Source organism: Stenella coeruleoalba (assembly GCF_951394435.1).
Source record: "Stenella coeruleoalba genome assembly, chromosome: 9".
NCBI classification, from domain to species: Eukaryota; Metazoa; Chordata; class Mammalia; order Artiodactyla; family Delphinidae; genus Stenella; species Stenella coeruleoalba.
Window position 1 is genome coordinate 77524438 of NC_137155.1, and position 17395 is coordinate 77541832.

Here is a 17395-nt window from a genome sequence, read left to right on the forward strand (position 1 = left end):
CACACACACATATATATATCTTTTACTTTTCTTATTAATTGATCTAAAAATTATCTGTTTAAAGCAAGAGTAGTAACAATATGTTTGGTGAACAGAGCATATTATAAGTGAAATGAATGACAGAAATTTCACAAGGGACGGGAGGGAGGAATTGAGAATTCTCTATTATGGGAGAGCTGGACGACACTGGAAGCCTTATAGTGTTATTTGAAGGTAGACTTAGATTAGATTATTTTAAAATACATATTGTAAGCCCTAGGGCAACTACTAAACACACTTTTTAAAAAAGATAAGTAGTGCATCAAAAGAGAATATAAAATGGAATCATATAAATGTTCAATTAAAATTAAAGAAGGCAGAAAAAGGAGGGGAGACAAAGAACAAATGCAAAGAAGAGTCAACACTTAAAAAGACTGCAGAATGTGATCCAACTACATCACTCTATATACAAATGGTCTAAACACACCCATTAAAAGACAGAAATTGTCAGACTGGATTAAAAACAAAAACAAAAACCAGAGGTAATATGCAGCTGTCTACAAGAAACCCACTTTAAACAAAGAATCAGACAGGTTAAAAAGAAGCAGATGGAGAAAGATACACCCTGGTAACCATAATCAAAAGAAAGCTGAAGTAGCCATATTAGTTTGAGACAAAGTAGACTTCAAAAAAGAAAAAAAGATTATCAGGGACAGAGAGGGACTTTATATAAAGTCCACAAATTTATATATTAATTCCACAAAAAGACATGACAATGCTAAATGTGTATGAACCTAACAAAACATCAAGATACATGAGGCAAATACTGATAGAACTGAAGGCAAAAACAAATCCATTATTACAGACAGAGATTCGAACTAGAAGTACTGGGTTGGCCAAAAGGTCCTTTCGGTTTTTAAGTAAAACTAAAAGATATGTTTTTCATTTTCACCAAGAACTTTATTGAACAACATATTCACTGTTTTTGTTCCACTACCTTCTGCCATTTTTCAGGCAACTTCATAATTCTATCTTCCCAAAACCTTTTATCTTTTTGAGCAAAGAACTGTACCAGATGCCTTTTACAGTCTTCCAGGGAATCGAAATTTTTGCCATTAAGAGAATTCTGTAAAGACCGAAATAAATGGAAATCCAAAGGTGCAATGTGTGGTGAATACGGCGGATGAATCAGAACATCCCAGCCACGGGACTTCCCTGGTGGTCCAGTGGTTAAAGACTCCGCCTTCCAGTGCAGAGGGTGTGGGTTCAATTCCTGGTCGGGGAGCTAAGATCTCACATGCCTTGAAGCCAAAAAAACAAAACATAAAACAGAAGTAATATTGTAACAAATTCAATAAAGACTTTAAAAATGGTTCAGATCCAAAAAAAAAAAATCTAAAAAAAAAACCAAAAAAAACCCCAGAACTTCCCAGCCAAGCTGTAACAGTTTTTGCCTGGTCATCAAAGAAACATGCGGTCTTGCATTATCCTGATGGAAGATGATGCATTTTCTGTTGACTAATTCTGGATGCTTTTCGTCGAGTGCCGCTTTCAGTTGGTCTAACTGGGAGCAGTACTTGTTGGGAATTAATCGTTTGGTTTTCTGGAAAGAGCTCATAATAGAGAACTCCCTTCCAATCCCACCATATACACAACATCACCTTCTTTGGATGAAGACCGGCCTTTGGTGTGGTTGGTGGTGGTTCACTTCGCATGCCCCACGATCTCTTCCGTTCCACATTGTTGTACAGTATCCACTTTTCATCACCCATCACAGTTTGTTTTAAAAACAAAATGTTTTTGTTACGTTTAAGTAGAGACTCACATGTGGGAATATGGTCAAGAAGGTTTCTTTCGCTTATGTGGAACCCAAACATCATAAGCGATTAACATAACCAAGCAGGTGTAAATGATTTTCAGTGCTTGATTTGGATATTTTGGGAATGTCGGCTATCTCCCGCGTGGTATAACATTGACTGTTCTCAATTAATGTCTTGATTTGATCGCTATCAACTTCAACTGATCTACCCAACCGTGGAGCAACGTCCAGCGAGAAATTTCCAGCACGAAAGACACGTTCTATCAGTCACAGCACCTTCTCCATACGCTGCACAAATCTTTTTTTGTATTTTAGTTGCTTTTTTACCTTTCTTGAAATAATAAAGCATAATATGCCGAAAATGTGTTTTTTCTTCCATCTTCAATATTAAAATGGCTACACAAAAATTCACCAATTTTGATACTTTTTTTAAAATGCGTGCTGCTATGACAGCTGTCATAATACAATCTGACAAAACTGTTTTGAATGAAGTTAAAGACAACTAAGCACTACTAGAGCCATCTGACAGAAAACATCGAATGAACCTTTTGGCCAACCCAATACGTTCCAAATCACAGAGGACAGAAACCAGGAGGTCAAAACCCTTGCTGTAGAAGTGATCTTTAAAAGTAAACAAAAGATTAATTTTAGTACATTTTGAGTAAATAAACATAAACTCGTAGGTCCACAGGAATTTATGTTATGACCCTGTAACATTCAGGATAAATTCTACTGCATTTGTAATAACTTATTTTAGAGGTCTACCTGCTCTATTAAGACTTCAGCACATAGAGAACAAATATTTTATTTAGTTAAGGTTGGTTTCCCCAACACCTAGCAAAGTTTTTGGCTTGAATACTCGGTAAACATTTACTCAATGTCTGAATCTGAATTTTACTAATAAATTTTGTTCATCAATATTTAACTATACAAGTGAGCTACTGCTCCATTAAAAACAGAAAGTCCCAGTTGTGTTTCTTTTACAATGGAAGATTTTGGCTGTACAGTCATCCTCCAATATTATCAAAACCACCACCTGGTTTAATGATGCAGTAAAATCAATTATAGTGAAAGCATGAATTGTTCACAGGGTTAAGGTTCCACACTGCTTTTCCATTAATTAACTCTGCTAATTTATTCATTGGAAATGATTCACAAATTAGTAATGCAAAGTAAATGATACACATAGAATACAGAAATTGAGAAGTAGATTTGCAAAAAGATTTAAAATAAATGTAAACATATGTACATGATAGAAGTGTGACTCTTAATGAACACAGGAATTTTAAAATGCCAGAATTTTGGCAATTTAAATTGTATATTAGGGCACAGTTAAATAATTTATAGCTCTAAAATAAGCAAACAAAATACAACTAAGGGAGGAATACATTTAGACAAATCATAGGATCTAAAGATGAAAGACATGGAACAAACATGATATTATATTTAGTTTTTCATATGTATGATTAAAATAACAACTGAAGAGAAAATATATTATTTACTCTGTCACCTCTAAATTATGTAGTTTAGCAATCTTCTTCAATTCATTTCTATCTGGCTGGGTTAAAGAAAAAATTTTTGAAATTTCAGTCACTTCCATAAAACTCTGAAGATGAGTATCATACCTTTATGAAAAATTATTCTGCAGTGAGGAATACCTGTTTATTATAAATTGCCAAGCTTCTTCAGATAAGAGACGATTTTCACTTTACTACTCAGGGCATGCCCCATACACATATACCCAATAGGTATAAATCTGATGTCCTAAAATAGGGCACATGGAACAAATTACTTACTGAATAAAATGCACAGATATTCTTCTCCTATCGAATAATTCTTTCAAAGCTTCTTCCAAATGTCATTATTTGACATATTAAAATTCAATTTCACTCACCTTTTCAAACAAAGTGATTAGAGAAAGTAAAGTACATCTTCATAGGCTTGTAAAGACTTGGTGTTCATTCTGTGAGTCAGGGGAATAGGAAATATCATGATCACTTACCTGACATGCATTATAAAGAAGTTGGTGTTCTAGTTTTTTAATTCCCAAAATCTGCTGAAACATTTCATAGAGTTGTTCCTTGCTCAGAATAAGTTCAGAAACAGCGCTCAGGGCCATCCTGTTTTGCTGTTTACACAAGTCCTCTTCACCCCTGTAAATGGCATCATATTTGGCTATCCAGGAGCTCAGCACTGTCTCTTTGCTCAAGCCATCAATTTCTGGCAAACTCCGCACACGTTTTTCTATGTTTTTCTTAAACACCTCTCGGAAGTCATTAGCAGAACATCCTCCACTCTGAACCATTCTGGCCACTCGATCACTCTTCAGAAAAACCTGAAAACAAAACAAAAAGCAAAAGAAAACAAAAACCCACTTACAATTAGGCGTGGACACTAACACCAACTGCTTTTAGCAATCCAAGAGTCATGACACCAAACATTCACAACGGTTCAAATGTTTCATAATACGCACTAACTAATGACGAAATGGAGGCTCCGAATCATCTCTCTTAAAATGTTGAAATGTTTAGGAGAGAAAATAATGAGTCTTGAGGAACTTGTATGACCCAACCTTGACCTACACGTTCCCCACCTGAAGGTCATGGGGATCTCTACAACTGAAACCCTTAAGAGTCGACTGAAAAGGTAATTGGAGATATGAACCCAACTTCCCTATGTGTCCTTGGGAGCTCTGGTTAGTTCTTCAGCAAGGGGAAGGTCCCTTATTGTCTGAAAATCTGAAGGCCAGTAGCGTGGTAAGTCTAGTATCCAAGTCAATACCCTCCGAGTATAACTGTTAATCAAAACTACTCCAGAGCTGGGGGGTACACCTGTCCCCACCCCTGACTTCACTACCTCCGCAACTTCTCACACACTTCTTGTAGCTGGGAAAAAATCGATGATGAAAAAGCAAACTCTAAAACTTTTAGCTGTCCGCTAATATCAAGTAAGAAATAAAGCACAAACAATGACAACCAGGGAGAGAGACAGTTTTGAAATGGGTAGGAAGAGGTGGGTAATAAGTAATAAGGTCATACTGTGCAAGGGACATCAGACTTGGCCTCGAATCTCTCCTTTCTTCTAAGTCACAGACCCAAGTATCAACAAGTATCGGCCAAGATTCATGAAACATCTATTCTGTCATCAATATTCCTAAGAAGCCTCTAGGGGTCATATGAGACTGATTTGATTCCTGTTTTCTTCCTATAATAACAAAAACTCCTTCCAAAGAACCCGTAGGACTATTTAATGCAGCCCCCATGAGTTATATCCGTTGTTAAGGCTTATGGAACAAAAATTCGTGTCAGTCTTTTCCCTAAGAACTGACTCATGATACTGAGGTACTCCCAAATTATGACCCCACTAATTGCTCTAATGCTACTACCATGTCCGTCTGCATGTGGGCAAACAGCATGTGTGGTCTGTGCAAAGCAGCCTCATTTGTCCCAGCGACTGGCATCTCAGCTACCAGGTCCCAAACCTTCTCCCCACTTAATTTCTCCTCTTTTCAGACCATGCATACAAAATATTGTTTCCTATCTTTGCTCAATGGCCAGAGGGGATTCCTGACTCTTGAATATTTTGGTTAACTAACGTACTGAATTAGGAGTGGTGAATTTTACACTAGGCAAACATGCATGACACACAGACACAGCGCTTCCTCTCTTTTTACTAGCTGTGGCTTGATTACAGTCAAAAAGACTCTTATTTGTTATGTTTCTAAGCCAAAACTAATTCTTAAGCCCCAAGTATAAGAATAGTGTCTTTAATTTATTTAGATGAAGGAAAATAAAATTTAGATATTTAATATTTTATCTAAAAATGCCATTTAACTACCTCTAAACACACAGGGGTCTCTCCATCTTCTTTCTCATCCTCATCTAATTGCACTACTCTCGTTGGGCACTAGGCTTCAAGATAAATGTTATACGGACATAATTTTTCTCATTTCTGTTACAGCTGTATCTTGTTAAATGGGAATGTACGCAGGCTCAGGAGTCAGAGGGGGCGGACTGCGCCAGTTGTCAGTCCACTGCTTTCCAGGGCTGTCTTCCTGTGGCCTTGCCACTGGTACAGTTTTAGAGGGTGCTGGAGGGACACTGGAGGAGGAAGGGCCCTGGTTCCCGGTTCTCTTCTTATACCAGGAGGCACGTGGCACCCACCCCTGGGGCAGCTTCTCTGCAGACCCCAAGGACGGCTTCGCAGGGCGCGCCCACACTGGCAGATTCCCGGGCAGTTCTGCAGTGCAGCACTGCAGAAGGCAGGCTCCCGTGAATCCTGCCGGTGCGGCACTGCAGTGAACTTGTCTGCCATCTGGTAGGATACACCACATCTTCTCCGGTGAGGTCTGGATCCCAGGCTTTTCCAGATTTGCTCCTTCCTTGGGCGCTCTGCTCCCTGTATCTGCTACTCCTATATTCTTTAGTCGCCCATCGTAGCCAACCCCTCATTGTTCATAACAAATTTTCCCTGATCGATTATCGTGTGGTTTCTGTCTCCAGATTGCACCGTGATACAGAAATACTGAAATGCTGCATGGGACACTATATCTAAGAGAAAATATTTGAAATTGAAACAGCTTTTAAAAATTTGGTATTTGTATAAAGCTGGAACGGCAAGATGTTTTTAAAGCACAACATAAATGCCTTACAATTGGCTTCAGAAAACCTTTTAATTGCTTGATATCTAATACTCTAAGTTAGGAGACATTTCATTTTTTTCAACCTCTTCTGTCAGTGCTAACTTCTACCAAGTAACCAAACAGTGTTTTTGAAGCAAGGGCACTGATGAACTTAGGTTTTTGGAGTCTTAATTTCCTCTGTAAAACCATACTTAAAGCCATACTAACAGTCCAATTGCATGTTATTTAATCAACATTTACTAAGTGGTAACAACATGTCAGGCATTCTGCTAAGTGTTGGGGACATACAGACAAATGAGCCAAAGACCCTGCCCTCAAACAGCTCACACCACCTGAGAGAGACAGGATACACAGTAAAACAGAGGGCGGGAGCAATCATAGAGACCTATGCAAAGGTGGGGGGAAAGAAAAGGAAGTTACTGACTCTGTTATCTGGGGGACAAGGTTAGGGAGGAGAGGGGAACAGGACAAAGGACCCATGATTTGAATGACCTGTGGGGTGAGTAAGGGGAAAAGGGAGAAGAAAATACATTTCAGGAAAATAAAAGAGGTAAAAAGCAAGAAGCATCAAATCGCATGACCTTTTGAAGGAAACATAAGAATTTTTATACTTCAGGAGCATCAAATATAAGGGTGAATGGAACACAAGTTGTGCCGATCAGACCAACAGAGACCAGATGGCCAAATGCAGTGTGTGCCAAGCAAGGAATCTGAGCTCTGCCGGTGGGTCAGGAGTCGATGATGGCCAGGTAACCTCGGTGCTGAAATACTGAGAAGCATGATTGAGACAAATAACTGGTAGCAGCATCAAGGGTAGATGACGACTGACCAGAACAGAGATTGGGATCAGTTATCTGGAGACCAGGTGAAAAGCAGTAAGGGCCTCATCTAGGGCAATTCATGGGCTAAAGAGAGAGAGGCAGAGGAGAGACAGCTGGGAGACAATCAACATATCCTGCTGAGTTACAGGATGTGTAAAGGCAGGGAAAATATGATTCACAGTTTTTACTGGGGTGTCTGGATTCCACTAGCTAAAAATAATTAAAGAATACAGGTGGAATGACGTGCGCGCGCACGTGTGTGTGTGTGTTGCTTGTAAATGGTGGTGGGTATATGGGGGGCATGGTCCTGGATTACTAGTTTAGTTTTGGTAGAGGTCAGCTTTGAAGACCAAGTATAGTAAAAACAGTGAGGAACAAAACTCCATGAAATACCTATATTTACAAAGCTGGCAGAAGAACTGGATCCAGGGGAGGCTGGTAGCGTCAGAAGCAGAAGGAATAATATGACACATTCGCAGTCAAGAGGGGAGACAGTCCTGAGAGAAAGAGAATCAAGTACCACAAGGGAAATCAGCAGAAATTTGATTGTCTCTACCACCATCTGGTCACCTCTGGCAGAGAAGATAGTAGAGTGGTAAAGAGTAGGAACTGATCTGAGGAAGGAGGAAAGGACAAGTTGTAATAAAGTTAAGACAGCAAATATTGGGTTGGCCAAAGAGTTCGTTCGGGTTTTTCCATAAGACGTTGCATAAGATGTTCCGTAACATCTTATGGAAAAACCCAAATGAACGGCCAACCCGATATAAACTGTTCTTCTAGAAAGCTTGGATGAAAAGGGAAATGAGAGGAAGGCAAAAAGCTGAACTGGGAAACGACATGTAGGCAACGAGGGAGACAAGTCAGGAAAGAGAGGCAGCTTATGGTGTGGATTACAGAAAATAGTGATGGTACGTCACTTCTGAGATTAGTCTGTGGAAGCCTGCAGTGCACTCTCCCATCACATGCCCGGGGGGTGCAAGCTGCTGTGACGCAAGGTACTGAAGCCCTCGGTCTAACAGCCCTCAATGAACTGAGGTCAGCCCAGAACCACGCGGAGTGGACTGGGAAGCAAATTCATGACTAACTGAGCCACGAGTGTGATCTCAGCAGACAGCCTGATTGCAACTTCACGAGAGACCCGGAGCAGAAACATCCAGCTAAGCCTCTCTCAGATTCCTAATCCTGAGAAATGCATGTGAGATCACATGCATTTACTGTTTTAAACTGCTATGTTTCGGGATAAATTGTTACACAGCGATAGATAATACATGGTTTACACTGTATTCTCTCATATTCATGTCATATATCCACATGGTTTACGTTCTTACTTCACATGGGTGTCAGTACCATCATTTCCTCAGAGGAAGCCCCAGCCCTTCCCCCTATTCATCATCACACCCTTTTTTTTTTTTTTTTTTTTTTTTTTGCCGTACGTAGGCCTCTCACTGTTGTGGCCTCTCCCGTTGCGGAGCACAGGCTCCGGACGTGCAGGCTCAGCGGCCATGGCTCACGGGCCCAGCCGCTCCGCGGCATGTGGGATCTTCCCGGACCGGAGCACGAACCCGTATCCCCTGCATCGGCAGGCGGACTCTCAACCACTGCACCGCCAGGGAAGCCCCATCACACCCCTTTATCTTGCTCTGTTTTTCTTTTTAGCACACAGCACTACCAGATATGTATTTACTGTAGGTCTGTCTCCCCAAAATACAAGAGCCACCAGAGCAGTGACTTTGTCTTGTTTTCTAGTCAACCCAGTGCCTAACACAGTGCCTGCCTACAGTAAGGGATCAATAAAGGTTTGTTGAAAAAAGTGATGACTATCTATAGACACTGAATCCTCTCAGGCTAAAGAAGAGAATTTAGCCAGGCACCTGGATCACAGGCTTTCTCAAATACGGATGCCCATGGGAGAGGAACCAGGAGATGGATAAACACCGAAAAACTGCAAGTGTAATAAGTGGTAACAGTGAACAGGAATGCACTCCAGAAGGCAAAAGAGATTTCCCCTGAGGGAGGAAGAGCAATGATCTGAAAGCAGGAATGAGGAACAGCCCTCCTGGCCCTAGATGTGGAGGAGAAAGGAAGGCCTACCATCATCAGAAGGCTGTTCCTCCCTGTGTCCTCGCTAAGGTTCCATCCCAACCATCGTTAGGTCTGAGGGGCTCCACTTTGCACGTGTTCCCAATCCCAACACCATCACAAAGGGTGATCCACCAACCCCTCCTAATCTCACTTCAGCTTCAGACTTGCATCTCCAATACCACCCATCAGCTCTCCTGACACGTCCCACTGACACCCTAAAGTTAAATTTCAGACGGGATTCATGACTTCTCCCATTATTTGCTCGACCCCCTGCTTACCTGCTTCAATGAGTATCAAAACCTATTTCCCTCCTGGAGAGACCTGGAAACCATTCTCAACTCCACCATCTCCTCCATGTTTATTTCCCAACATACAACTTGTCCCTAAACCTTGCTGGTCCTGCTCACCCTGGAATTCCTCTGAAATCCTTGCGCACTTCTTCACACCCCACAGGAGCCGTTCCTGCCCCTCACCGTGACTCAGCTGGCTAAGAACAACAGCCTCTTAAGTGGTCTTCCTGCCTTAGAAATTTCCCTGATAGCCACTCTACTCTCATTTTCCCCAACTTATCCTCTTCACTGGTATCTATCTTTTTTTTTTTTTTAATCTGGCCGTTTAAATTCTTCTCCAGCTTAAAAATTCTTTGCTGACTTTCCACCAAAAGTCATCAGCAAGGCCTCTGAGGCCCTACACTTCAACTGGCTCCAAACTACCTATCACTCTGGCTTCATCACAAATCTCTCTCTCTCTCAATCTCCATGCCCCGCCCTCCACCATCCTTCCTTCAAAAACTTCACATTGTCCATCTCACCACCACCAACTTACCTCCTACCAACTATTCAGATCCCTGCTCAGTTGACCCTCAGTGATTCCCCGAATCACCTTGAATCGGCCATATCCTATGTTGTTTGTATGCAATCCTAGCACCCTTTCTTTTTCCTTTAAATTCACTTTGTAACTGTAATACTTAACTGCAAATTCTATTACCGTCTTACTTTTTACTCACTAGACAGTAAGCTCCATGAAGCCAAAGACTGTTTCATTCACCACTGTATCTCCCCCTCCATGCAACTGCATAATTTAAACAATTAACCAGTATGGTTTACTGAGTTTCAGTTACTTGCTTACAGAAGAAAGTATAGGACATGAACCTTGCCCATATGAACGGGAGAGGGAAAGATATCTCAGAGGGAAGGAGGCACGATGAGTGATGCCACAGAGAACTAGTTTTGTGAGAAAAATAAGATGTTTATTGTCTAAAAACATAATACTGTCTAATTCTCCATCTGTGCTGTTCTTGCAGAGATGACAGTTTTTAATTTTTCAGATGTTATCAGTTATGAAACTGTAACCATGATGGATTTAGTCTCATTAGATATCAACTGTCTTAATCCTGTGTCCTTTCATAAGAACAGTTAGCAAGTTAAAGGCGGGTAAAGTGTGACCACGTGCAAAGGCTAGTCCTAGATGCCGCTCTCCAAGCCAAGCGTGCACATACGCCAGCTTTCTGCTCTAGGCCCCAGGATCCTCAGTGAACTTCTGTCCGGAGAACACATAACAGGGGGCCATCCTGGTGCAGAAGCGGCCACGGGAACTTAGTATATCAACACACCCACCAATGAGCAGATATTCTGTCTCCCTAGAGCTCTTCATATATTATCTCCTTTCATCCTCATCATCACCCTGCCCCTTTCTCCATTATCATTCTCTTTTACAGATGAAGTGGTCAGGATGAGAAGTGACTAGCCCAAGATCACAAAGTTACTGGGAGAACAGAGACTGAATCCCTGCCTCTGGAACCCAGAAGCAACATTTCTTTATTCTCCTTACGCACTCTTCCACCCCACCATACCCCACTCCTACCACGGGTTCACCCCTGCACACCATGTATTTTGCTGGGTGCTGGCCAACACATGTGGAATTACCCATCAGTGACCTCCCTGTGAAAAGGCCACTGAATATACAACCAACTGAATACACACCTGGCATGGCAGGGTGAGGGTGGGGAGTTACAATCCAGACATCAGAAAAATAATACACCACACACGCTACCTTTCTCCACATTTTACTGGGATTTAACTTGTACGTGGGCCCTCTGAGAACCACCAACTGCCACCCTTCCCATTCACCTGCTCAGCTTAGAGACCAAAGAAGTTACTGAAGAGCTTAAAGTCATGGTGAACTGATAACACAATTGAGATGTGGTGACTGCAACGAGCAGCTGTGTCTGCAAAGGGTGAGTCTGCTCAGCTGTCCAAATAAAACCTCAAATACACTTTTCTACAAAAGTACTTATTGTTCACATACTGCTTTTGATCTGAAACATGCATTGCTTCTTTGACTCAAAAGGATTGTATACGATGAGAAAAACATTATCTGCTTGCCAAATCACTGTGGTCATCTATGACATGGTTCCCGGGAAGGCCGCCAAGGTGTGTTCAGCCAGGAAAACGCCGAGAAAGTACAAGAGCCCCACTTCAAAGAGACGCCTTTTTCTCCTGAATAATGACAAATAAAATACTGGCTAATGATTCGAATACTCTATGCGGCCCATGGAGAAACAGTTTCTTAAACTGTTTTTCAGGTGTTATCAATTCATGATCAATTTTTTTGTAACAATGATGAATTTGATTTTACTAGATATCAAATAATTCCCAGCTTACCGGCATAAATACCAGTATTTCCTATTGTTCACGTCTCACGCCTAAAGCCAGTCAATGGCTTATATTCCCTGTTGGCACCCTGTTGTGCCAGTCTCTTCACCCATCCAAGTCCCCCTCAACCTACCTTTCCAGCCTTCTCTTCCACTGCTCCTGAGAACATATTTTCTCTTCCGATAAAGGGAACCGCTTGTTTAGCCTTTGACATTCTCTACAAGCTTCCTCCCCCTTACCGTACCTCATCCACTTGTTCCATAAATATTTAGCAAAACATATTCCCTGCTGGGCAATGTGCTCAGTGCTGGGGATTTACTGGTGAGCAAAATGACATGGGTTTGCTGCCTTCACAGAACTTATAGAGGAAGAAACAAACTACACGAACTAAAAGGACTGCAGCCTGATGTATACTACTGAGCATTTCCGGCACCGTAAGAGTCTGTAGCAAGACTTTGAATCTATCTGAGGAGGTCAATGGAGGCATGAAGACCAAGAGGAATCAGTTGGAAAACGAGGGGAGACCAAGGGACCATGGGGTAGGGTGGGACACGGCTGGTCTCAGCGGGCTTCAGTGAAGGGAATGAGGCTATAGTGGTGTGAGAAGAGATTGGAGAGAAGGGACAGGCTTTATAAGCCTTGGAAAGGTATCTGGTCTTTATCCCCAGAGCAGGGAATGCCACCCAAATATTTGTCAGAGAGTCACATGATCAAGACTGCATTTTGAAAACAGCTAAAATTTACTCTAGGGGCTTTATTTATATTAACCCTCAAACACATAAGGTAGGTGTTAGCATCTGTTTTAAAGGTAAGAAACAAAAGCATAGAGAGGTAAAGACACTTGTCCGAGGTCACACAGCCAGATTGTAGAGGAGTGAAAATCTAAGCCCAGACCATGCAATCAAGTGTGGTGACTGATCAACTCATGGCTCATTAAACTGAGTGGGACAGAGCAAGGAGCCGGGAGAATGCAGAGAATGAGGAGGCCGAATGCACTCCTGTTATCCTCTGCTCCTTTGTGACACTTTCCCCAGCTTATGCCAGGTCTTCATCCTGTGCCTTCTTAGCACTTCCCATCCTCTCTGAAGGTATGAAATATACCTGTCCTCAAGCAAGCAAGTCCTGTACAGCATCACTGTATCTCTCCCCTGCTTAGACTATGAACTGCATTAGAACTGCACCTTTAAAGCCTCTGCAGGGTCTGGTATCATTGGATATTCAAATTTTACAGGAAATAATGAGGTTCTTATAGTCGTAATGGATTTTGGAAAGTTATTAAATCCGAAAGGAGGGGGTAGTTTTGACCAGTGTGGAATGAGGTTTTCACTGATTCAATGTAAAGAAATGAACATAAAGATTACAAAGTAATTCTAATAAAGCTAAATCTCCTCCATATTTTAACAGTAGAAAGCATATGTGCAAGTCACTTCTATGTAATACAATGTTATTAACAGTAGATTGTGGGTTAGTTTTTTTGTTGTAGTGGTTAATGATCTTTCTTGGCAAAAAACTAAGAGGCTATATTTGACATTGGTGTTTTTTTTTTTTAATCCATGAATTCCCAAGGTTTATAAACCACTGATTTAACCAATCCCATTCCCTTTTCAAATGTTAAGAAATCATACCTTAAAACTGATAGCAATCTTTAAAAAAAAAAACATATGATATGTGTTTAGACCTTTGTGATATGTCTAGACCTTTATGTGTAAACTAGGAAGCAGGTGCTCACAAAAGACCCTGCCTTATAACTTACCTAAATCCCTTATATCAACTCTAAAGCCCTTAAAGCAAACCTAAACCCCCTAAACTACCAAAGGCTTCTCGCATTATCTGCAGGTAGGAATTGAGGCGAGTTTACATCCAAATGAACGTAAATGTGATTTGAGAAGTATAAAACTATTTTTATGGAAAAAAGAATACACATGCTCTTCCCATCATCAATATTACAAGGTTTTTATAAAGTTTTTTTCTTCTAATACTAGCTAATAGCAGATCCTTTAGTCTTCCTTTATAGATATCCTCCAACTCAATGATTAGCTTAAATCTCCCTAAGCCGATGGCAAACTCTCCTTAACCCTGTAACTACAGAGCCAGAAACTGAAGAATTTACCAAACCGCTCACTCTGAGCACAAATCTTAACAGAGAAGCAGGATCACTGAGCACTGGCCAGGCTTCCAATCTGCACAGACTGAAAGTCTTAACGGGATAAAAGATCATGTCCACCGTGGAAAAGGGAGCACGATAAATGTAAATTTGTGAAGTCAATTTCTGTATGCACACATAAGGTGAAAGAAGGCATCACCCCCTCCTAGTCAATCCCCTCACCCTTCCCCTATTTCATTCGATGGTTCATGGTATTATAGAAAATTTCAGAAAACTCTACAAGTTCCTGGGTTGGGCTGCCTTGTTCTGCCTCTTCTATGAAGAGGTTTTTTGTTTGTTTGTTTGTTTTTTGGGGGGGGACGCAGTTTGCCCTCATTATAATGATACAGAAAGTAAATTTTTTTAAATGTATATTACATTTACAGTCTTATACTATCTAATGTTCAGTAAATCCCTAAAATCATTTCTCTTTATTGTATGGAAGAAAATGTGCTGTTTCCACCTTTACAATATTCCAACCCCGGTTGTGTAATGCTGTTCACCTCACCCTCACGTCTGCTGCACTGCTCTCCTCTCCACGAGGAAAGAATGTACCAAAACCTGGAAGGAAATCAGACCTGAGTGGTTTGCTCCTGATAAGCCAAGAGCCTTCAAGGTGTGACACAAGCTGAGAGACTCAACTGTTCTCGGGCAGTTTTGCCACTGGGGGAATAGGAATTATATCCCTTTTTTCCAACAGTTTTCTTGAGTATTATATGACATAATACAGTAAAATAAGCTTTTCATCAGTTATGCGAAGTGTGATCCGTGGACCAATGCCACGGATTGTAACCTGTCCCCCGACAAGTACAGAGAGTATGTCTGTAGAAACTTGCAGTGATGTGACGTTGCCATGACATCCTGATACATGATTTTGTACCAGTATTTTGCTATGAAAATGTCCAAACATACAGAAAAGCTGAAAAAAGTTTGTAGTGGTTTGAACATCACTGACTTAACTGATCCTGTTCCTTTATCAAATGTGAAGAAATCATTAAGTTAAAACCCACAGCAAACGGTCTCTTCTGTTCCGACATTGACCTTCAACCTAGATTCCACAAATAACATTTTCCTCAAGTTTTTCTTTCACATAACTATCCGTCCCCTCCATCAGTCCAAATTATTTTCACTATACATTTCAGAATTAGTGAAATGCATGATCTTGTGTTTTTACAAAATAATCCAGAATGGATTGAAAATAATACAGGTCCTTTGCTGCAGATACATCATCTCAAACTTTTTTTTTTTTTGAGAAGATGGATGATGTCCTAATGTTGACACAGAAATTGGGAGCAGATATTTCTAAAAACCAAATTATATTTTCCACAACACTATCAGCCTACCAGAGAATGAGCTACTGTCCTTTCAGATGGAAGGTTTATAAAACGTGCATCTTGAGGATTGCGAGGGGTTTGCTCCTGATAAGGCAAGAGCCTACAAGCAGACAAAGTTCCAAAATGAAAAAAGAATTTCTGGAAAGTAAATCAATCTTAAAAGCAAACATTCTGTTAAGTCAGAGAAAAATAAACCCCAAACCTTTTAAACTACATTTCCCTGGCTTATAATGACTCTCACTAAATATCTGTTGAACGATACCTTGTAGTTATTTGTTTTTCCACCAGATGGCAACTATGGGTGGAATAACAATGATTTCAATCTCCACATGTGATTTTCAGGATTGTGCAAGACTTCAAAGGTATAAATCCAGTCACCCTTCCAGAGCTTGAATTCCCTCACCACTGCTGCTGCCACCACCATCAAAACGACATCCAAACCACCAAAGTCCTCTAGGGAAGAGAAACTCTCGGCACTCGGAGGCAATGGCCTGTCTGTGGGCAGGACCCACTACCTGAAAGTTCTTTGTTTCCAGGGGGCAACACTCTCCCTGTAGCTGTCACTCTCTTACCTGCTTGTAACCCCTGCAAGACAAAAGACAATCTAAATTCTCCCCAGGCCATTCTTCAGGTGTTCAAGTCAGCTAACACTGTCTTCAACCTTCCAGGTTAAACACTCCTCAGATGACAGGGCGCCCTCACCAGCGTGAGGGCTCTCCTGGCACATGGCCCAGTTTTTCTCTGTGTTCCAGCACAGGGCCCTCGCTCCTTTCAGGCCTCTGTCCAGCTGTTCATCTTCTTGACAAAGCCTTCTCTATTTAAAACTGCAACTCTGCCTCTGACAAGTTCCCATCCTGTATTGTTTTTCTACACAGCACTTATAACTATTCAATAAATTAAATTTTTTAAATATAATTTATTTCCACTAGAAAGTGGAAAGTAAGCTCCATGAGGGCATTGGGTTTATTCACCCCTGTATTTCCAGGGCAAACCAATATTTAATGAATGAATGCATGAAATGATTCATCAGTGAATTTGCCACATAAGTAAAATCTCACCATTAATGTGAAGAAAAGGACAGCAATTCTAGTTACAGAAGCAACGCTGCTATTAATGCAGTAGGAAAGGCCACACACCTTAAGATGGCCTGCTTAGATGCTCGATGGTCCTCCTCTTGTACTTACTTCCAGCTACAATGTTAAAGATAGTAAACTGAGTCTCCCTCCAGTGTTTGTGAAGCTGGTTTTACGGATCCAAACCGAGGAATTTACATAATTCTTTTTCTTTTTTTTTTTTTTTTTTGCGGTACGTGGGCCTCTCACTGCTGTGGCCTCTCCCGTTGCGGAGCACAGGCTCCGGACGCGCAGGCTCAGCGGCCATGGCTCACGGGCCCAGCCGCTCCGCGGCATGTGGGATCTTCCCAGACCGGGGCACGAACCCGTGTCCCCTGCATCAGCAGGTGGACTCTCAACCACTGCGCCACCAGGGAAGCCCCTACATGATTCTTTGTTTGAATTTCATCTACAGCCCACCATTTTAGTATGTTCTTTTCAGACCTTTAGTGAACAGGTGGTATTAAACACTATCCTTTGCCAGCGCGGACTGCTCAGTCCAGTGCATGGATTGCCCTAAGCTGTTTCTGCTTCTCAGGTGTTTTTCTATCCTTATGCTTTGAAATTCATAAACCATCTAAAATCTATTCATCTCCTCACAACTCCCTTGGCAATGTGATAGTGGTGGCAGAGAAACCAGAACCGGGAGAGAAAAGGGGCAAGCATTAATGCACAAACCATGCATAAATCAGAGCAGCTGGATACCTGAAATATGCCTAAACGTGTCTCTAGAAAACTTAACAGCAACTATTATTTGTGTCATGCTTTAAGATTCACACTTATTTTCATTTACGCTATTTCTGATGACA

At 41.3% G+C, this 17395-nt stretch overlaps 1 protein-coding gene across 7 annotated transcripts in view; it reads right to left on the reverse strand.

Moving 5' to 3' along the window:
- Positions 1 to 17395, reverse strand: part of CADPS2 (calcium dependent secretion activator 2) — a 486383-nt gene that overhangs the window by 336271 nt on the left and 132717 nt on the right. For all 7 annotated transcript variants that reach the window (XM_079931397.1, XM_079931396.1, XM_079931395.1 and 4 more), the window contains one exon: positions 3801 to 4133. In XM_079931397.1, coding sequence (XP_079787523.1) covers positions 3801 to 4133 — 333 coding nt within the window. The remainder of the gene's footprint in view (positions 1 to 3800; positions 4134 to 17395) is intronic.